The sequence below is a fragment of the Phoca vitulina genome, unplaced genomic scaffold (assembly GCF_004348235.1).
Source record: "Phoca vitulina isolate PV1807 unplaced genomic scaffold, GSC_HSeal_1.0 scaffold6, whole genome shotgun sequence".
In the NCBI taxonomy this organism is placed as follows: domain Eukaryota; kingdom Metazoa; phylum Chordata; class Mammalia; order Carnivora; family Phocidae; genus Phoca; species Phoca vitulina.
This window is the reverse complement of record NW_022589709.1, coordinates 54,035,365-54,057,124: the sequence shown is the minus strand read 5'-3', so window position 1 is coordinate 54,057,124 and position 21,760 is coordinate 54,035,365. Positions and strand designations below refer to the sequence as shown.

Here is a 21,760-nt window from a genome sequence, read left to right as displayed (position 1 = left end):
GGAGCTGGCAGCGGGGGACGCGCTCCAGTGACCAGCCGTCAAGGTCTCCGGAGCGGCAGGAGGGCCACCCGCCGCCAGGTAGACCGGTCCCGGACAGCGTCGTGGCCGAAAGCGCAGCCTCAGGAACGCGGCGCCCGATCCTGCCTGCGCCACGGCCACATCGGAAAGGGGGCCAGGGGCTTCCCCCGCCTCAACTCTGCGCCCTGAGCGCCCAAAGGCTCCGGTTCCCTTCCCGCTGCCTGGATCTCGGCCCGCGCGGCGCGCAGTTCGGGCAGCCAAGAGGAGAACCTCAACTCGCCTACCCCTACCTCGCACGGCTGCGGGCCAGGGAGGTGGCGGGGGTGCCCATTTTCCCCGGATTCCTCGCGCGCACGGTCACGGGCGAAGCGGCCACATCTGCCAGCCTTGGGCTCCGAGGCCGCCCCTCGTCACCCACTGCCGCGCCGGGCGCGCCTCCGGCCCGCAGGGCCGCACCCGGTGGCGGCCAGTTCCCGCCAGTCCGCCCCGCCCGGCGTGCCCCCGCCGCCGCGCCCTCTCTGGCACCGCCTCCTTCTGTAAATACAGTGGCGGCCCGCCCTCCGCAACCGGACGCGCAGGTGGAAACGGGCGGTGCGGGCCGCCACCGGAGGCCGCGCCCAGCCGGGTGCCCACGGCCAGCGCCGCGCCGCCGAGCGCCCACCCCGAGGCCGGTGCCAGGCTCCCGGGACGCGCGCTGGCGCAGGTAGCGCGCACGCAGGACGAAGCCTCAGGTGAGCGCTCCGCGCCCCGCGCTTCTCCGCACTCCCGCGCGGCCAAGTCTTGGTGCGGGGAGCGGCGCGGGCGCGGAGGACCCAGAGCCGAAGCTGTGGGGGTGGGAGCCGCAAGCCCAGCCGCTGGGGGCTGTTGTTGCGCTCGGGCTCCCTGAAACCCACGGAAGGATTCCCTATACAAGACTTGGGGCTGGCTTTATCTCGATCCCCAAACGCAGCAGAGCTTTGGGCATGGTGAGATGCTGATTTGGAATTGTCCTTTGGAAAACAGTGGTGGAGAGGTAGATTTGGCTTTGGGGAAATTAAATGTAGGTTGGTATTTGGAAAGGGTTTAATTTTCTGTTAGTGTAGATGTTTTTGTGTCCGTTCGTGAATGCGTGTATGAGACAGACAGACAGACTTGACTTGCCTACATTATTATGGATGAGGGATTGGTACGTATGGCAGGTGTTTAGTCCACTTGTCCATGGACAAGAGCTACAGATCCAGTTTTAGGCTTACTTTTACTTTACTAGTATTTGGGGAATTCGCCTTAAGACATTTGAAGCCTTGTGACTCGCTTCAGAGTTGAAGGTACCAGGAATTCAGTGAATTCCTGATAGGACTTTATAACAGAGAATCACCCTTATCTCTGGAACCAGCACAAGAGATTACATGATTAAGATTTCTGTTTTTTAAATTAGTTCAATATTTTCTTTAAGTGTTTGTCTCAGCATATTCCATCTTCACAAATACAGTTTGCCCAGGTTTAAAATGGAAGCTTATTTCCCTCCTAGATTTCCTTCTTTCTCCAGCTTCCTTCTGATTCGATTGTACTTTTTCCTGGAAAAGTACTTCCCAGTATAAGACCAGCTATTTCTCTTCTTTACTTAAATTGACCCTCCTTGGACATGACTTGGGTTTGTCAGGACGGCCTTGGCTTTACAGCCTCAATCTTGAGCTCCTTCATGTGATCATGGATACAAATGGCACAAAATATTTTAAGTTTTCTTTCCTTGAGCCAGGAAAAATGGTCTTCACACTTGGGTTGTCTTTTGCACTGCCCCAACTTGAAGGGTCCTGGTAAAATACTCCACTCATGAGAGTAAGACAAGATAACTAAGATTATAAAGTCAATCTGCATACACTAGACAACTATTAACAATTGATTCGGGTCCACTTCATATATGGTGATACCAGCACAGGGCTTGGGTAATCTTGTGGGGAGGTGCTTTCCCACTTGATCTCACTTACACTCTCCGTTCAGAGTCAAGTGCTGTTGCTGTTTCATGCTTTTTTAACTGGTGATTTTATCGGCTGCTTATTTTTAACGGAGCCTAAACCTTTTTGTGGAAGTGAGAGGCACCTTGGAGGAGGGTACGTGAGAGGCCACCTGCACACCTGGGAGACAAGGCTCCTCCTGATGCTCTGTGCTAGACTCCCCTGGGTCACCCCGGCCTAGTTAGCCGGGCCCCCCGAGTTCCAGTGCCTGTGTGAGAACTCAAAAATCACATTTTGACAGAGTTAACTTAAAATCCCCCAAACTCACTGTGTTCCTGAACTGCCTTCCTCTCCAGTGGAAATGACTGAATTGGGCCTCCTGCAGGTGTCCTGGCCTTAGAAGAAGGCGGGGGAATGGAAAGTTGCCGCAGTCTGAAATAGGAAATGGAAAGTTAGTTACTGAACAAAAATTTATCGACTCGGAAATGCTCAGAGCAGCTGTGATGAAACGTGGGATGTCTGTAAATCAGAAATAATCCCTGTGGTCCTTCCCTTACTCACCACTGTTTTGGGGGTTGTTTGTTTTGTTTTGTTTTGTTTTGCCCCGGGGAAGTGAGTTTATAAGACTCATAACAGGAAAAACCACACCCAGTTACTTCTCTTGTATGGGTTTTGTTTTTTTTAGATACTCTTAGGTGCATGGTAATTGCATTTCCTCTTCTTGAATATCTTCACAAAATTTCATATTCAGGAGTTTCTGAATGCCAGTGCTTCTGACTCATAAACCAACTCATTGTTCACCAGTGTATCACTTGCAACAAGTTCTATCCCCTATGATTTCATCCTGGAGTGATTTCTGAAATGGCCAGGGCGGGCCAGGAACACCTGTGCCCACTTTAATTTGGTGTTTGGTTGTATTTTCAGAGCTGTTGAAACCACTGGAGGGAAGGAAATCCATCCTGCCTGGTTCTGGGAAGGGGCTTCTTCTGGCCATGTGTCCTGTAGCTGCCGCTGAGCCAGACGGGGGCCAGCGAGACAGGCGTGTCAGCAAGCTCGTTTTCTTCCTTTTTGTCTTTGGTGCCATCCTGTTGTGTGTGGGAGTCCTGCTCTCCATCTTTGGGTTCCAGGCATGCCAGTACAGAATCTTCCCGGACTGCAGCCTGGTGCTGAAGGTCGCTGGGCCTGCCTGTGCCGCAGCTGGGCTTGGGGCTGTGATCCTGGCCCGCTCGCGGGCACGACTTCAGCTCCGTGAGGGGCGCCTGCGGGGCAGTCCGGCGGACCCCGACCGAGCCTTCATCTGTGGAGAGAGCCGCCAGTTTGCCCAGTGCCTCATCTTCGGGTTTCTGTTCTTGACGAGTGGCATGCTCATCAGCATTCTGGGCATTTGGGTCCCCGGCTGTGGTTCAGACTGGGCGCAGGAACCCCTGAATGAGACAGACACTGCCGACGTGGAGCCCCAGATCTGTGGATTCCTGTCCCTGCAGATCATGGGGCCCTTGATTGTACTCATGGGACTGTGTTTCTTTGTGGTTGCCCATGTTAAGAGAAACAACTTGAATGAGGGCCAGGATGCCTCCGAAAGTGAAGACAGACAGACGCAGAGCACGGAGCCCGTCCATGTCACTGTAGGTACGTAGCTGTCGTTCCTGGGCACGCTCACATCATGGTGGCTGTTGCGTCAGGGCTTTGCTGGGTTGTCCTCGGGTCTGGCCTAGGTTCTCCCTTTTCTCTGTCTCTCTTACACACCCATGCACGCATGCACATGCACACGTGCGCGCGCACACACACACACACACACACACACACACGGTGCTGCTGCTGTGCTAAGCCCTGTAAGAATCCTTGTGCACATCATTTCCTCCCAGCAGTTCCTTGTGATCGAGCAAAAGCTTTGGGACATTAAGTCATGACCTTGACTGAGGTCACAGAGCAAATTAGGAGGAAAGTGAGAGAAAGTGCTAGCCATAGCCTGGGAGCCTTCTGTCTCGTTAGAGACCCGCCAAGTGACGTTGAAAGCTAGGGCACTTTGTGTTGGACATGTAGATTCTCATCCCTGGCTGTCACCGGCTGGCTGTCCTTGGTAAGTCCTTAACCCCTTCTGGCCTGAGTTTATGCATCTATAAAGTGAGCATTGCATTGCTAAGATCCCTCCCAGCACTAACATTCTAGGATTCTGTCTACCCCAAGTCCGTAGATCTTCTGTGTTTTGAGGGGGCTTTCCACACTGTTTCCCACATTGTTCTCTATTTTCTGTAACTTTATCCTTGGCTTCAGGGTGGAGGCGAAGTTTGGAAATAGTGGCACCGACACTGATAAAGCATGATCGCACCTGTCACTTATTTCCCCCATGGAATGCCGAGAAACGACGTTTGCGTTCTCTGGGTTCTGCAGAAGAGATGGGTTACCGTTTCCTGGAGTCAGCCCCTATAGCACAACTTCAGTAGCTTTGGCCTCAGTTTCACACAACCAAGGGGAAACCCCGCTGCTGCTCATTTTTGAAAATCACTTTGTTTTTTCGGTCTCCTACTTTTGAAAGGGTAAAGCTCTGAAGCCATCGCTGTGACATCTAAAAGGCTAGGCAGAGAGCATTATGGGACAGAAACCCCGGAGGGAAGAGAGGAGGAGTGTGGTGAAAGGGATGTTTCTCATGGTTGGGGCTGTCTGCTGGAGGAAGTGCTACTCACTGGGGGAAATCCCTGGCCTTCCAGCCTTGCGTGGCCCCGGCCTTGGCGAGCAAGGGCAGATGGATCTACAGACCAATCCTGGAGCCGCGGGTGAAACTCCCAGGCTACTATTTGTGTATTTATATATTTACGGTGACCACACCAATATCAGTTATATATTAATAATAGCTAACACAGATATGGGGCTCGTTCCAGGGCCATATACCCATCCAAGTGCCCTTCAAGGGCCTACTCTGTCAAAGCTGTTCACACCTACAACAACCCAATGAGGCAGGTACTTTTAGTATCTCTGTGTTAGGGATGAAGAAACTGAGGCACAGGGATATCACATAACTTGCCAAGGTCACAGACTAGCAAGTGGCAGGGCCGGGCTCCAAACCCAGGCAGGGGGCACGCATGGACTCTGGCCCCCGCAGAGCACCAGGGAGGGCCTCTGGGCACATGGCTATGATTCTGTTTCAGCTGGTTTCATCCTTCCCCAAGTGTTGTGGGTAGCTGTTACATGACTAAAGGGCTTGCCCTACGTTATAGATGTGCTCAGGCCTTTTGGGGAACGCAGTGGGGACGAGTAAATACACTCACTTGATGCTCATAGTATTCCATGTAGTTGGGAGCATTTCGACGTGTGCCCTGTGGGTTTACTATCAGAGGGTCTGTGGGGCCCAGCCTCCCTCCCAATGGCTGGAATTGGGGGGCAGCAGAAAGCAGGGCTGCTGGTGCTGGGACATAGTGACTCGGGGTGGGGGGGGTTCTCCTCCTGATGTTGGCACTCCATCCTCCATCGCTTAAAATCTTTTCCACTTAACCCTTTAAGTTCCATCAAACCTGTGGAAGTCTGGTAGCCTAACTCCTTATTTTTCTCTCCTTTGATATTATGGGATGGGGTTTAAATGTTTAGAAACCGTGCCTGTTAGCCTAATTGATAAGAATCTAGACATTGTCTGTCAGTGGTCGCTTCTGCCTATGAGGGACTGGGGTGAAGAGAAGCAGTTCTTGGCTAAGTCCCAGAATTCAGCTGTTCCCAGAATGGAAGCCCCTCCTCCCCAGACACGTGATACCCCCACTGTGGGCACACCCAGCGCTGGGTCCTGGACACACAAGCAGGGGCATGAGACAGCCCTCCCTTGTGGGATGTCTGCTGTCAACTCAGAGGACATCAAGTCCTGCAGGACGTAGTGAAAGGGAACCCAGGGGGGACGGGACTGCTTTCAGGGAGAGCAGGTTGCAAGGCTTGGGAGGGAGGGGCGGGGAACTGAGGGGCAGAGGCTTGGAGGAGCCTCGGACACAGCCGGTGACTGCGAGCACTTCCTTGTTTGCGTGGAGAGGTGGCTGGCCTGCTCTGGAGGCTTATTCCCAGCTCCTTTGTTCTACACTGTGTAATTTAACAATCGACCTTGCTTCCTCTAACCTACCAAGACCTTTGAAAAAAATTAAATGAGAAGCCCAAGATAACCATTAGCTGTTATCAAATTTAGGTGAGCGCTATCTTAAGCCCTCGTGGTCATGTGCTTGTAGGAGGAGAGAAAGAGTTAACACATTTTCCGAAGGGCTCCCTCCCCTCTGGGGGAGCCACCGAGGCTGCAAAAAGAGGGGCTGCCTGCGGGGAGGGTTTCGTCACACTTGCAAATCAGGGCTACTGGCTGGCGGCGGCGGCTGGTGCAGAAAGCACCTCTGCGGGTGTGTGTTCCAGCTGCGAGCGTTTGCTCCGTGCCCGGCACTGCTGTCCCCGCCACACACCACCCCGGCCCTCCTGCCTGTTCGCTGAGGCACGAGCAGTTATGGACGGCCTGCAGTTCACCGATGCGGCAGCTGAGGCCGGTGGGGGTCCGATCCCTCGCTCGGGGCCACGCTGGGCCGGTGATTGGCAGATGGCCCGCTGGTCGCGCTCAGGAACCCCGTGCTTACCCAGCCAGGCGTCAGACCCGCTGCCGCCACCTGAAGTCCTCTCCCCTTTGTTCCTCCCGCACTGTCCTTTGGTGCTGCCAGCTTATCAGAGGCTGCCCTCAAACCGCTTCGGAGTGGTGCTGCCATGTGTGTAGAATGTTCTGGGCAACTCACGTGCCGCGTTTTGTATTGGAATTGGACTACCAATGAGGGCTTGCGTCTGGTGTCTGTTTCTCCTCCCCAAAATATGGGATGTATTCTGGAGTGAACAGCAGCTACAGAAATGCAAAAAGGAAAAAACAAAACAAAAACCAAGCTTATCTTTGAGTGTGACTTTCTTTTGTAAAGCGTGGCTGAAATGTTGGCAGATAAAAGCTAGAAGAGCGAATAGCACAGCTATGGCAGCAACAAAGACGGGCTGTGGCCTCGCTTGTTGGCCTGTGTTCAGCGGCTACAACTGCATGTAAGGAACAGGCACTTTATCCAGCTGCTAAGGGTTGACAGTTTAAAACTTCAGGTTGAGAATGAGCAAGGCTTTGCAGCAGGAGGCATCCCAAGGAAGCAAATACTTAAACAGAAATGCTGGAGCTCAGACTTACTAGGAAAATATTGGCCCACTGTTTGAAAAAATTGTGGTACAATATATGTAACATAAAATTTACCATTTTAAGCATTTTTTAGTGGACAGTGACATTAAGTACATTCGCAGTGTGCTGCAGCCATCACCACTATCAAGTTCTAGAAGTTTTTCATCATCAAAGAGAAACTGCCCCCATTAAACACTCACTCGAATCCCCCCAAGCCTCGCCCCAGTCCCTGGCAACCTCCACGCTCCCTCTCTGCGAATTTGATAGGCCCACTTTTAAATTCTGGAGTTAGCATAGGGGTTTTGACCTTTTATATTCATGGGCCAAATACATAATTAATTTATTTTATTCTTGCTAATGTGCTTGTCTTCAATGAAATATTGTGTTTCCTTAGGTGATGCCGTGATAATATTCCCACCCCCACCACCACCTTACTTTCCCGAGTCTTCAGCTTCTACAACTCCGAGTCCTGGGGCTAATGGTTTGCTTCCAAATGAAAATCCGCCTTCATATTACAGTATTTTTACCTATGGGTAAGACTTTGCATTTGAACTTCAAGAGTAGGCATGTTTAACTTTCTCAGGCCTGTGCCTGAACTCAGGCCAAATTAGCTTTGTACCATAGTACAGGAATAAACATTACAGTGTATCTTTTTTGCTGACATCATATCAGAATTACTGCCTTAATATTAAGAGTACCTTTTGGGAAACGTTGGGCAGCACATACATTAAAAATTATAAGTGGTTATGCTGGGTTAAATACGAAGCCTTCTCCAGGCATCTTCATGTACCCCTGGCATGGGGAATCCTCCAAATGTTTAACACTTTATTAGCCAGACCGAGCACCAGAGCAGGGCTTGGGAGGCCACCTGCTATGTTAGGCTTTGCCACTTTAGATGAAGGGGAGACGCGGGGGTCCTAGGGGGCCTCCAGCACGTACAGAGGGTTTCAGTATTTCATGGAAGAAGTTGGGTGCCTGGCTGATAGCCTGCCCCCTGACCCAACCAAGCTGGGCTTCTCCTCTCAATTTGAAGTTGTTCCCTGGGCCTCAGAGCCTACTCAGATTGAATGAAGGGAAATCCAAGATTCACACCCCCATCCCCCATGCTCCCCATATGCCACAAATTAGGAGGCATACCTGGGGTCAGATTAAACGCCATCCCTTCAGGCAGAGGGATGCAGTTGAAGGTCTCAGACCTTCATGGAACCAGTGCAGCTCACAATGTGGGAAGGCTGGTGGGGACAGACCAGTTGGGGGGCTGGCTTCTGTAGACACTGAGAAATAGGACCTAGGAGACCCAGAGAGAATGCTGGGGATGGGCACAGCCTTACCTGGTCATTCATGTTTTAAGGCACACGTTCTTCTTGAGCTTCAGACAGGGTGGTGGGCCAGAGATCCAGACAGAGACGGGTATAGGAATTGTCCTGCATGGATGAAGGGGAGGTTAGGTTCTGGACATTTGTATAATTCTGTGAGTGAATTTTTGTATTCTTTTCTCCAATGATGAACTTCCCCAAGCCCTAAACAAATGTCTTTTAACTTAAAACAAATTCGTACTTGCTACCACCACAATTTTTGTGTGCCACGGCCTGGCTTTCCTTGCATTCTCTCGGGTCATTCTCCTGGGTAGCCGAGACAGCACTCTTGTCGTCCCCATTTTACAGATGAAGAGACCGAGGCTTAGTGAGGTGAAATAACTTGCTCAAGATCGCACAGCTGGAAAGCAGTGGAGGGGCAGTCCAGAGGCATGTCTGCCTGTTGCTAGAACCCACCCCAGTACCCAGTATGCTTTCTAGCCTCCCTTCACGTTTTTGGCTTACTGATTTATTTTCTCTTCGTGTAAGTTTGTCTACCTTATGTTAGCTGTCTCTGAAGAGAAAATAGTAGAGAACAGTAACTGCATGTGAATATTTTGGATGGCAGTGACACGTTCCTACCTCGTGTCTTCTCAATGACAAGGGAAACAGCCACGGGGTGAGACTCTCTTAATGTGACAGTCAGCTCTAAGGAAGGAAAGGGGCAAGGAATCAAGGCGCATCTGTAAGAAATAGAATAGGGAAGAAATTATTCCTTAGACCCTTGCAAATGCTCCTAAACACCTATAATCAAACATTTGAAAAGAACCTCATCCTTACGGTGTGTTACTGTTCTCCTCTCTTCCCTTTCTGTTCTCCCTCTTTTTTAGTAGGACCCCAACTCCTGAGGGCCAAGGCGTGGCCTCTGAGAGAGATCATGAATCTATATACACCATTTCTGGGACTGCTTTGTCCTCTGAGATCTCAATCACTCCGCATCTCTCCTCTGAACTGCCTCCCAGGTACGAAGAAAAAGAAATGGCGGCAGCCACAACCTCATCTCCATCTTCTGAGCCTTCCCCACCGTGAACTCTGGACTCCAGTTCCATTTTCTATAAAATTGATCACTGTTTTATTTAATTTGTTTTTTAATAAAAAAAATACAATGGCATAGGCTCTGTTCTGATTTCAGTGAACGTTCTGGATCAAGCGTGCTCTGGACCACGGGAGACGCCATGTGCCTCCAACCCGCCCATAAGCTGGTTCTCTCACTGAGACCCCCCTCTACATCCGAAGTGGTGGATGAAGAAACAAAGGCTCTGAGAGGCTAATTAACTTATTGCAGGTCACACTGCTTCTAAATAGTGAGGCTGGGTTTTGAGCCAATGCCGCTGGGTTCCGGAAGTCGTTACCCTGTGCTGTTCAGAAGCTGACCAGATGCAGTTGTTCATGGTGAGCCTGGTCCATTCTGTTTTCCAATGTTAACTGCTTCTGGGGCAGAGAAACTAGATTACTCTCTTCATTTCTTTATTATTTCTTCTTCCTCTCCTTTTCTTCCCTCTCCCTCTCTTCCTTCCTCCTCTCCTATTCTCCTTTCTTTCTTTCATTTTGCAAGAAGGTAATTAGGCCTTTCACACTGGGGCAGTTTCAGCTCACTGATATCCGGAAGTCTCCTTACGGTGAAGTGACACTTTCAGAAAAGAGATTTCTTGGGCTCCTGGGAAAACTCGATTCCCCTGGAGAGGTCCGGGAAGGACCTCTGCATACTGCTCCGACCGCGTGGACCACCGACTTTGATTCTCATAAGGCTACTGATGAACCAAAGCTTCTGTAGAGTTGGGCAGCATGGTAAGTATTTAATTCTAGATATAACCCAGAAATAATCACTAAGTATTAGCAGTTCTACCTGGGAGAAACTGCCTTTGAGAAAACGTAAATCTATAGTAACAGCACTGTTGATAACACAATTCGGTGTAGCAAAAATGTGAGTTTTTTATGCCTTTACACAAGCCATAACCCCTATAAAAATCTGTATTACCCAGCAGTTAAGTGCCTAAAAGCAGACGTAAGGGCGTTAATGCTCCAGTAGTTTGACCAAAGTAATGACTGATTTCATGGGAATTGCTACCACAATAAATCCTGGGAAGCCATGTGCACTAGCAGCACTCATCTGTCTCTGAACTGGACATTTATTGGATTGAACTGCTCTTAAAATTCTGCTGTTTTTTTCTCCTGGAAGGTTAATTATTCACATTTTAAAATTAGAACAAAAGGTAGATTATTACCACTTCTTACTGCTATTATTTGTTTAAAATGATGAAGCTGAAATTTCTAGGTAGACTGACTTAGTTCTAAACACTTATGAGTTCTCCTCAATAACCAAGGATGGCTTAGCTTGGTTCAATGGCTCAGAGCTGGGGTTTGTCACTGAGTATTTTATCTTTATATGCTAATAAAATTAAAATGCAGTAGGCGTAAGTCTGACCTTCTGGTTAGGGAAGTCTATTCAACCTCTGTCAGTCTCCGTGGTGTTCAGCAAGGTGGAGCCTGGTGGAGCCTGGAGAAGCCGGAGCATTGTGAGAGGTCCCCCAGGGTGAAGCTGTTTATTGCCAGACTGAAGTCACAGGTGGCAGAGCTGGGGCAAATTATTTAGTCATGGAAGATACATCCTATGCCTATCAAGGTTCTGGCAAAGGGTGACAGCTTCCGAAAACCTACCTGGTGGACTGTTACTTGACTTTTCCTTCGTATGTGTTCACATTTTTTTTTAATTGAGGCAAAATTAATATAACATAAAACGAACCATTTTAAGGTGAACAATTCAGTGGCATTGGGTATGTTCACAGCATTGTGTAACCACCTCCTCTATCTGATTCCAAAATATTTTCATTATCCCCAAAGAAAACCCATTAAACCGTCACTCCCCATCGCCTCCCTCACCCCACCCCTTGGCAACCACCAATCTGCTCTGTCTGTAGATTTACCTTTCCTGGGTATTTCATGTTTTGAGATTCATCCACACCATAACACATATCAGTACTTCATCGCTTTTTAGAGCGGAGTGATACTGCCTTGTATGGATATGCCATAGTTTATTCGTTCATCCACTGGTGGGTATCTGTTGTGCCCTCCTTTTGGCTGTTCCGATGAGTGTGGCTATGGACATTCGTGTACAAGCTTCTAATGTTCTAATTCTTTTGGTTGTACACCTTGGGAATGGAATTGCTAGACCATATGCTAACCTTAAGTTTTTGAAGAAATGAAAACTGTTGCCCACAGAGGCTGTACCTTTTTCCATTCCCACTGGCAGTGTATGAGAGTTCCAATTCTTCCACACCCCCACCCACACTTGTTATTTTCTGTCATCATCACCACCACCATCATCACCATTACCATCATCATCACCACCATCACCATCATCACCACTATTACCATCATCACCACCATCACCATCATCACCACCACCATCACCACCACCATCATCACCACTACCATCACCATCATCATCACCACCATCACCATCATCACCACCATCACCATCATCACCACCACCATCACCATCACCATCATCACCACTACCATCACCATCATCACCACCACCATCACCATCATCACCACCATCACCATCACCACCACCATCACCATCATCACCACCATCACCATCATCATTATGACTATAGCAACCCTAGTTAGCATGAAATGGTGTCTCATTCTGGTTTTCATTTCCATTTCTCTAGTGACTAAGCATATTGAACATCTTCCCATGTGTGTTACCTGTTTTTGAAGACCCAAATGTTATCGTCAGTAGCATAGAAAATCTTATTCCTGAGTTCCCTCCTATGGTGTTGGGAGGTGTGATAGCCACCTTGTGGAAAACCATGATGAGCTCTGCAAGTTCAGGTGGGACAACCCACACCAGGTACACTGTGTTGCCATACTGCCTCCATGCCATGAGAACCTGTTCTTGTGAATTCTTTGTCCTCTCCTGGGGTCAGTGAAGTGGACTAACCCAGTTAACAAGTTCTACGAAACGAAAGCAAATGTTGGACTAGGCAAAGTCCCTTGGCTATTTCTTCAGTTTACAGGCTAAGGAGGAATGCAACAGGCCAAGGGAAGCGTGTTTTCAGAGGATGAGAGCTGAGGGGGAAGCAAGTATGTGGTCATCTAATTTCACCTGAGAGATTCCACCTGAGAGGTTCCATCTGGGAGTAGGTGGGGCGAGGCCTCATCCTGGGACATCCTGGTGTGATGTGACTATTGTTTTCTTATATGGTTGCTTTGCAGAGGAATGAGGCCAGGAGGGTGGTGGGTGGCCCCGGAAGGGAGGCACTATTTCAGGGCAGGTCATAGGAAAGGAATGGGTCTAAAGATAGGAAGTGAACCTCAGAAGGTGGCCTTAGGTGGGCAGAAGACAGACTGTAGCCTGGCGGAATCTATGAGGGTCCACAATGATAAGAACCAGTATTAATTGTTGAAAAAGTTAATGTCCTGAGTTCCATTCCAGACTGGGTCAATAAATCCAAATCTCCAGGAGAGTAGTGTTTATCAACTGGGAACCTGGGAAACACTGCCAGTGGGGACAATAAAACTGCAGAGGCAATGCCATGTGGGCCAGATTATCTGGGATTATGAGCTCCTTGTGACTTCTAGGCCTTCCAGAAAGCCCTGTTTACACACCCCAGCCCATGCTAAGGGTCCTAAAAGGGAAGGATGTGGGTTTGCCGTCAGCCCCCCAGTGTGGATGGGGGCTTCACACAGTCTCACCAGTCCAGTCTTCCAGGCAGCTCTGTCAGGGATGCATGAGACAGCCCCAGGGTCATGGGGAAACCAAGTCAGAGGCCCTTGCCTCCTTCATATGGGGAGTCGTCCTGAATTTCCAGACTGGGGGACGTTGGTCTCATTTACTCGGGAAGGCATGGTTTTATCTTTGCTTCTCTGTGTTGGAAGCAATCAGGACCACTGGGTGCCTACAGCTGGGAGCATTGATGATGTTTGTCCAGACCAGGCAGAATGGAGGAGAACGTTATTCAGGTTGAAATGGAAAATGCTTGAAAATGTCCAAGTGGGAAAGAGTATGGGAGTAGTATGAGGGTTCCTTCCTCTCAGTGCCTCTCACCTCTGATGGGTCAGTTAGGAGAGCTCCCCCGGTCAGACCGGTGGGCTGGGCTCCACCTGCTGCCACCCTGGGAACAGGAAGCCCTGATCCTCGAGCCTCTGGTGTCGGTACTTCTCCAAAGGAGAGAGAAGTTGGGAAGCACACTGCAGGGATGGGAGGTGGGCCAGCGGGGTGAAATGTCCTCTGACCCTTGGTGGGGAACGATGCATGGTCTGTCTGCTTCATGCCACGAGCCCTCCTGGGGTCTGGCGTACCTTGGTTTCTTGGAGTGCGCTGCTGCCGACAAAAGTACCCCAACAGGAATGAAGGAGAGGCTTGGATGCAGCTTTGTGGGGCTGGGGGGTGGGCTCAGTGCTGGACGTCCAGTGACTTCACTACTCCATCTGTTTTCTGGAGGCTGCTGGGGCCTGAAGGAGCCAGAAGCTGGGTAAGGCGGGTTGGTGGGGGTAGATGAGCCACCACTGATGTTGTGTGCCCAACCACTCAAAGGGCACTTATTTAAAGGCCCTTAGGCACTAACTTGCCTCCAAGATTCTCATCCTCAGGCTCTGAAACTTTCTTCCCCCTTCATGGGGCTCAGGTAGTAAAGTTGCTAGGAGCGGAGCCCCCCCCCCCCCCCCCGCTGCTCTCTCTGGGGAACCTGCTGGGTTGGGGGAGCTGAAGCCCGGCTCTGACAGGTGCAAGGCCAGGCCAAGCGGTTTCCCTGCTGTGTCTCCTCCCTGCTGCTCTATGAGAAGTGACAAGTTATTACAGGTCCCAGGGGTGCAGTCTGGCAGAGCCTGACGTCCTTCACCAGGCCTGTGTCCTTCACGGCTGTGCACTGCAAAGGGAACTTAATGCCCAGTTAGACGTGGCCATGGGCAGGTTACTGCTCTGCTCCCATGCTGGCCTGTTTCTGGGGTGCCCTTCAGCCCTGGAAAGGAACCAGACTGCCGTCCAGCTCCTATAAGGGCCTCCTCTCTTCATAGTAGGCTGCTGGCTTTGGGATTCTTTCTCCCTTTGAATTGTAATTCAATATTACTACTAATAAAATTATTGAGTAAAGTAAAAGAGTTTTTAAGTTTTTTAAGTCCTTAAAATATATTTCATTAAGCCCAAATGTAAACTTAGAGTATTACATTGGAAATCACTTAAATAATTATTTTTCTCTGTATTACTAATCTGATATACAATTAGGGTCATTTATCCCCATTTATATTTAATATTAAGGTTAATTTTGCTTTTAAATTAAATTAAATTTTTTTTTAAAGATTTACTATTTGAGAGAGAGCAGGAGAGCGAGAGAGCGAGCATGAGTGGGGGAAGGGCAGAGGGAGAGGCAGAGAGAGAATCTCAGACTCCCCACTGAGTGTAGAGCCCGACATGGGGCTTGATCCCACAACCCTGAGATCACAACCTGAGCCGAAATCAAGAGTCGGATCCCAACCGACTGAGCCACCCAGGTGCCCCAATTTAATTTTATTTTTGAACACATAAAACATATACTATATTAAAAGGTGTACATAAAGGATGGTTCCATCCTTTAGTCATCTACCCTGTCCCACCTACCAAGTCATCTTTCTTTTTATCACTCCTTTTATTAGTTTCAGTTGTATCCTCCCAGTGTTTCCTTTTTGATACATATATTTTGCAATATATATTTACATATAATATATATTATTTTATATATGAATACTAATATACATTGCAACATATGTACTGATATATAGGATACAGTATATACTAATTTTATAGGCATGTGTATATACATATGTACACACACACATACACAAATATATGCTGCTCAGCAGCTTGCTTTTTTCATCTAATACTATCTCTTGATAATGACTCCAGAGGTAGAGATCGTTCTCATTTTTGGGTATAGCTACATAGTACCCCATTGTGTGAATATACCGTTTGCTCAGCCATTCCTCTAAGTATGGACATTTAGGTTTGTTTCTAATCTTTTACTATTATAAATAATATCACAGTGAATAACCTTGTGCTTATGTTGTTTTTGATTGGACAAGGTCTATGTTCAGTGCAAACTCAGAGTGACGCTGCCACTTTAAAAGGGAAATGTGGGGGCGCCTGGGTGGCTCAGCTGGTTGAGCCTCTGCGTTCGGCTCAGGTCATGATCCCAGGGTCCTGGGATCGAGCCCCGCATCGGGCTGCTTAGCAGAGCCTGCTTCTCCCTCTCCCTCTGCCACTCCCCTTGCTTGTGCTCTCTCTCTCTCTCTCTGTGTGTCAAATAAATAAAATCTTTAAAAAAAATAAATAAAAGGGAAATGTGGATGTAGGCCTCTTACGCTCTAACTGGCAACATATACAAGTGCCTATTTCCTTACCACTTCCACAACAGAGTGTGTTGTCCGAATCCAACTTCTGGATTTTTGCCCGTCTGATAAGTAAGAGATCCTAGTCCAGGGCAGTTTTAATTTACATTTTTTTATGAGTGAAATTGGGAATCTTCAAATATTAGGAGCCTTTTGAATCTTCTTTTCTGTGAACTGTTCATATACTTTGCTCATTATTTCCTTGGTTGTCGTCTAATTAAAAAAGAAAAAATTAACTCAAATCTTTGTGGAGGCCAGCGAAGTCCCTTTTCACTCCTACCTTCCGGAGAGATCTCAAATACAAACTCAGACCAACGAGGAGTTACCAGAATGCTGTACTTTGCTCCCTCCTTCCTAAACTCACTCTAAACCAAGAAGTATTGGTGACTCCTTACATTTTAACTTTTTTTTCTTCCACAGGCCCTACTGAGTTGACTGGAGTATTCTGGCACCAGCTCACTGTCTTATTATTTTTCAAAATCATGGCCAGTCAGCCGGCTTTGTTAGAACAGGGTGTTAATGAAATAAAGGTGCCAGTTTTGATACCCATATGCGCTGCTGGCTCTGCCTTGAGGAAAGCTGTTCCCCTGCCAGAAGGGGGGCTGCCCAGCTGCCTTACATTCAGACAGAAGTCTCCAAAGAACACTCTGTGGGGAAGGAAGGGGCAATGGCGTCATCTTCACACATAGTTCACCCGGGGGGTGGAGGTCCCAGGGCCCGATTCTTTGGAGGCCTGTGTAGGTCTCTGCCTGGGGATTCCACTGTGAGGTCAGCAGCCCGTTGAGAAGACACGTGTGTCAAACAGGAAAGCATGCAGAGCCCTGCACGCTCTCGTTTTTCAAGCTGGCCGCCTCAACTGGGGAGGCAGGGAGGGGATCACTGGTGCCATTTCAGTAGCGGCCTTCAACTCTGTGCAAAGCCCCTGTAAGAGTTACCTGTTGCGGCATAACAAACTATCCCAAAACAAAAGGCTTACAACAGCAATAAAAATCTGTTGTCTAGCATGTTTCTGTGGGTCAGAAATTCCGGAGCAGTTCAGCGGAGGCGTTCGGGCCTATGGTCTCTCAGGAGGTTGTGGTCAAGATGTCAGCCAGGACCACAGTTCTCTCCAGCCCACTTCGGACATGGTCACACACGGGGCTGGCAAGTGATGCTGGCCACTAGCGGGAGACCTCAGCCCCTCTCCATGGGGACAGCCACAGGGCGGCCGGAGTGTCTGCAGGACACGATGCCTGGCTTCCCGCAGAGCAAGGCTCTCAGAGAAAGGCAGGAGGAAGCCGCGATGCTTTTCAGGATCTCGTCTTGACGGCCAACATCATCCTTTCGGCCCCATTCTATCTGCTAGAAGCAAGCCGCGAGGGCAGGCCCACACTCAAGGAGAGAGGCATTAACTTCTACCTTTTCAACAAAGGAGTCTCAAAGAATTACGGACATATTTTTAAATCATCACAGTCCCTGAGACCAAGAGGCTTTTTCTCCTCTAACGGGAGGGCTACCTGACCCCTGGGCTGCAAGGCATGTCTGTCTTTCTGGTAGACCCAGTGGGAAATCAGAGGAAGTACAACCTCCTCCCAGGTGGAAGGCATCCCCCCTGATGAGGTGACTTTCATCACATCTGCTTTCCTTTGACCTATTTTAACAATGGAACTGGTTACAAATGCAGATTTCTGGATCTCACCAAGAGATTCTTTCTATCTCATTGGGTCTGAGGGGCTGGTGAATCTGGATTTTTACAACTACCTCAGATCAAGCGCCCCCTGACAATGGCCCTGGAAGACAGAGCGAGGGGCTGGCTTTTTAGCACTGTGCTTTTCTGTCCCCCAACAGTCCTGCCCCACCCCAGCGAGGGCAGGTTGGGCCACATCGCTGGGCTCCTCAGGGTACCCAGCACTGCACAGCGAAGAGAGGGCGCACCACGGGTCATCAATGGCTGCTGGATGGTGCATGGCTGAGTGAGTGAATTCATCAAGGAATGAAACACAGCCGCACTGACTTTGATGCTGCTTTGTCAAAAGCTAATATTCCCAGCATTCCCTAAGACAAAATTCTTGCCCCCTGATATTTAACCTCACTCTCGTAAAGCTTCTTGGCCTACCTAGCAGCTTACAGAAAACACAGGGGATGAAGGAATGTATTACGCATACAATACCTTCAGAAAATAACTACTTGAACCCAGAATTTGGGGGATTCAGAAAATAACTGGGGTGGCCCTTGAAAGAGTCTACGACATGGGGGAAACAAGCACAGGCACTGTTCTAGATCAAAGGTTGCCAAACCATGACCTGCAGGTCAGTTGTCTATTTTTGGAAATAAAATTTTACTAGAACGCTGTCATGCTTATGAGGTTACGTATTGTGGGAGGCTGCTTTTGTGCCACAAGGACCTAGCTGAGTGACTGCGACAGAAACAGTGTCGCCTACAAACTAAACTATTTACTATCCTGCCCTTTCAGAAAAAGTTGGCTGAGCCCTGTTCTAAATTAAGAGACCAGTGACTCTTCTCCATCAATGACAGAGTAAGTAGTACTGACTAGCCATTCTGCCATACACAATTAGAACCCTGGATAAAACATTAAATAATTGTTTTCAGACATGAAAAAATTGGCGGCACGGGGTGGACTTTCTGAGGGAAAGGAAACAAACAAGGTGAGGCTATAATCACCCAGGCTTTCTCCCAGAGGCATCTGCATTTCCCAACCCAGGCAGGGGGACACAAACAGAATACAGAGGTCTCACAGAACTGACAAGACAGGTGATTGGAGTTGGTGGGGGGCGGGGGGGGGGGAGGCTGAGGCAGCTGGATTTCCACAGCAGAATATTTTTGAGGAAGAAACTAACAGAGAAAGAGTTCCAGGCCATGGGATTCCCTCTGAGTCTTTGGCTAAATACTAGGTTCTACATGTATAGGGGGACATGCCACAAGCTTGGAAGAAAGGCTACCATGGAGCTGTAAACATAACAGCTGTTGGAGCTCACACAGAGTTGAGAGATGCTTGAGTTTTGATCAACCAGCATGGAAAGGCCTCATTGAATCCCAAGGGCTCTGAGTAGGCTACCAGAAAGGTGACACCTCAGGATTAGGGCTAACTAGCTACTCTAGATCTACCTCAATAAAGCTTAAAAGTAAGTCTTCAAAGAATCAAGTTAATCCACATACAAATTAACTATCCATGAAATCAAAACTCAACAATCTTCAAAGAAAACAACAAGGATAGATGCCTTTGACTTTTTAGTCCACATTTACCAAGAACTTTAATCATGAATGGATTTTGAGTTTTGTAAAATGTTTTTTTTTCTGAATCTTTTTCTTTTTCTACATCATACTTTTTGGTAAATGACAGAATATTTCCCTCCTAAGATCAGAGACAAGGAAGGAAGTTTTCTTTCACCATTTCTAGTCAACATTCTGCGGTGGGTCCTAGCCAGTGCCAAAAGGCAAGGGGAAAAAGAGCACACACATCGGAAAGGAAGAACTAAAACGTGGTTGTGAACATAGAAAATCCTCAGGATTCCACAGAAAAGCTACTAAAACCAAAAAGGGACACCTAGTAAGGATGGAAAACACAAGGTCAATATATAGTAATCAATTGTATGTCTGTATTTCAGCTCAAACAGTTGGGAAAGGAAATATTATTTACAAGGTCAAAAAATTAATGTTTCAGATAAATGTATATATAAATATATATGTGTATGTGTATATGTGTGTACACACACACACACTCACACACACTATGTGTACTGAAAATGACCAAACATTGTTGAAATTAAACAAGCTCCAAGTGAATGGCCAGATTTTCCATGTTCATGGATTGAAAGCATCAATATTGTTAAAATGTCAGTTTTCCCCACAGATTTATAGATTCAAACCATCCCAATCACCATCTCAACAGGCATTTAAAAAATAAAAATTGGGAAGATTATTACAAAATTTATATGAAAATGTAAAGGACCAGAAGACTCAAAATAATTTTGGAAAAGAAGAATAAATTTGGAGGATTTCAAGAGCGACTATAACACCTTGGTAATCATTGTGATATCGGCATAGGATACACAATGGAACAGAATAGAGTCCAATTTGGACCCACGGATCTATGGTCAACTTATTTTTTAAGGTAATCCAATGGGGAAAAAATAGTCTTTTCTATAAATGGTGCTAGAACAATTGACCATATACATGAAAAAAATCTTAACTCCAGTTTCACACTATATATAAAAATGAGCTCTAAAGGGATTATAGGTCTACATGTTAAAGCTAAAACTACAACACTTCTAGAAAAAAACATAGAAGAAAACCTTTCTAACCTTGGGGTAGGCAAAGATTTCTTAGGATACAAAAAGCACCAATCTTAAAAGAAAATATTGATAAATTGGATTTTATCAAAATTAAAAACTTCTCGAAAGACACCATTAAGAAAATGAAAAGTCAAGTCATTGGAAGAAATTATTTATAATGCATAAACCTGGCAAAAGATTCACAGGTGCACTTCAACAACAAATAACCCAATTTTTAAAAGGGCAAAGATGTGAAGAGACAGATCCCAAAAAGAATATACAGTGGACCTTTAAACAACACGGGGGCTGGGCTGCCAATCCCCTGTGCAGTCAAAAATCAGCGTATAATTTTTGACTCCCCCAAAACTACTAATAGTTTATTGTTGACTGGAAGCCTTAACCAATAACATAAACAGTCAATTCACACATATTTTGTATGTTGTATGTATTATGTACTGTATTCTTATAATACAGTAAGCTAGAGAAAAGAAAATGTTAGGAAAATCATAAGGAAGAGAAAATGCATTTACAGTACTGTAGAAAATCCACATATTAAATGGACCTGCCTGGTTCAAACCCACGTTGTCAAGGGTCACCTGTATACTATATAAGTGAGCAATAAACCCATGAAAAGACATATAACTTCTCTAGTTATCTGGGACATACAATGTGGAGATACCACTACATAGACCCCCAGTAAAATGGCAAAAAGCAAAAAGATTTTTAATATTAAGCATTGGTGAGGATGTGGAGAAACTAGAGCTCTCGTATATTCCTGGTAATAGTGTGAAATGTTATGAACACTTTGGGAAACAGTTTGGCAGCTTTTTATAAAGTTAAACATACATTAACTATATGATCCAGCAACTCTACTTCTAGATTTTTACCCCAGAGGAATGAAAACATATGTCCACAAAATGACTTGTACATGAATGTTCATAGTAGCTTTAATCATAATAGCTTCCAACTACAAATAATCCAGATGTTCATCAATGGGTGAATGGATAAACAAACTAGTATATTCATACAATGGAATATTACTCCGCAACTAAAAGGAACAAGCTACTCATATATACAACAACACGGATGAGTCTCAAAAATATTATGCCTGATCAAAAGAAACCAGACAAAAAAGAATATAAGCTATATTGCTGGATTTCTGAAGTTCTTGACCAGGCAAAGCTATTTACGGTGATAACAATCAGATCAGTGTTTGCCTGGGACAGGGGATGAATGGGTGATTGGTTGCAAAGGTAGCATGAGAGAACATTTTCTATATTTTGATTGAAAGGTGCATATATATATATATATATATATGTATATATATTTATTTATTTCAAAACTCACCAAACTGTACACTTAACACGGATGCATTAAAATTATGTTGATTTTATATCAGTAAACAAGATTTTTTAAATAGACCCAAAAGAGGAGCACCTGGGTGGGTCAGTCAGTTAAGCATCTGCCTTCGGCTCAGGTCATGATCCCAGGGTCTTGGAATTGAGCCCTGCATCGGGCTCCCTACTCGGTGGGAAGCCTGCTTTTCCCTCTGCCCCTCCCCCTGATTGTGCTCTTTTGCTTGATCTCTTGCTCTCTCTCTCAAATAAATAAATTAAATCTGTAAAAAAATAAAACAAAATAAATAGACCCAAAGGAAAT

The 21,760-nt window shown here is 47.1% G+C and overlaps 1 protein-coding gene across 2 annotated transcripts; it reads left to right on the top strand.

Moving 5' to 3' along the window:
• Positions 1 to 2,941: 2,941 nt before the first annotated feature.
• Positions 2,942 to 9,570, top strand: TMEM171 (transmembrane protein 171). 2 transcript variants are annotated; one of them, XM_032403500.1, is made up of 3 exons: positions 2,942 to 3,578; positions 7,499 to 7,637; positions 9,290 to 9,570. In XM_032403500.1, exons 1-3 carry the CDS (start codon positions 2,942 to 2,944, stop codon positions 9,486 to 9,488), a joined length of 975 nt encoding a protein of 324 aa, XP_032259391.1. In that variant the 3' UTR covers positions 9,489 to 9,570. The 2 variants fall into 2 exon arrangements, with proteins under 2 accessions (XP_032259391.1, XP_032259392.1); XM_032403501.1 differs by having other exon boundaries at positions 9,293 to 9,488.
• The last annotated feature ends 12,190 nt before the right edge of the window (positions 9,571 to 21,760 follow it).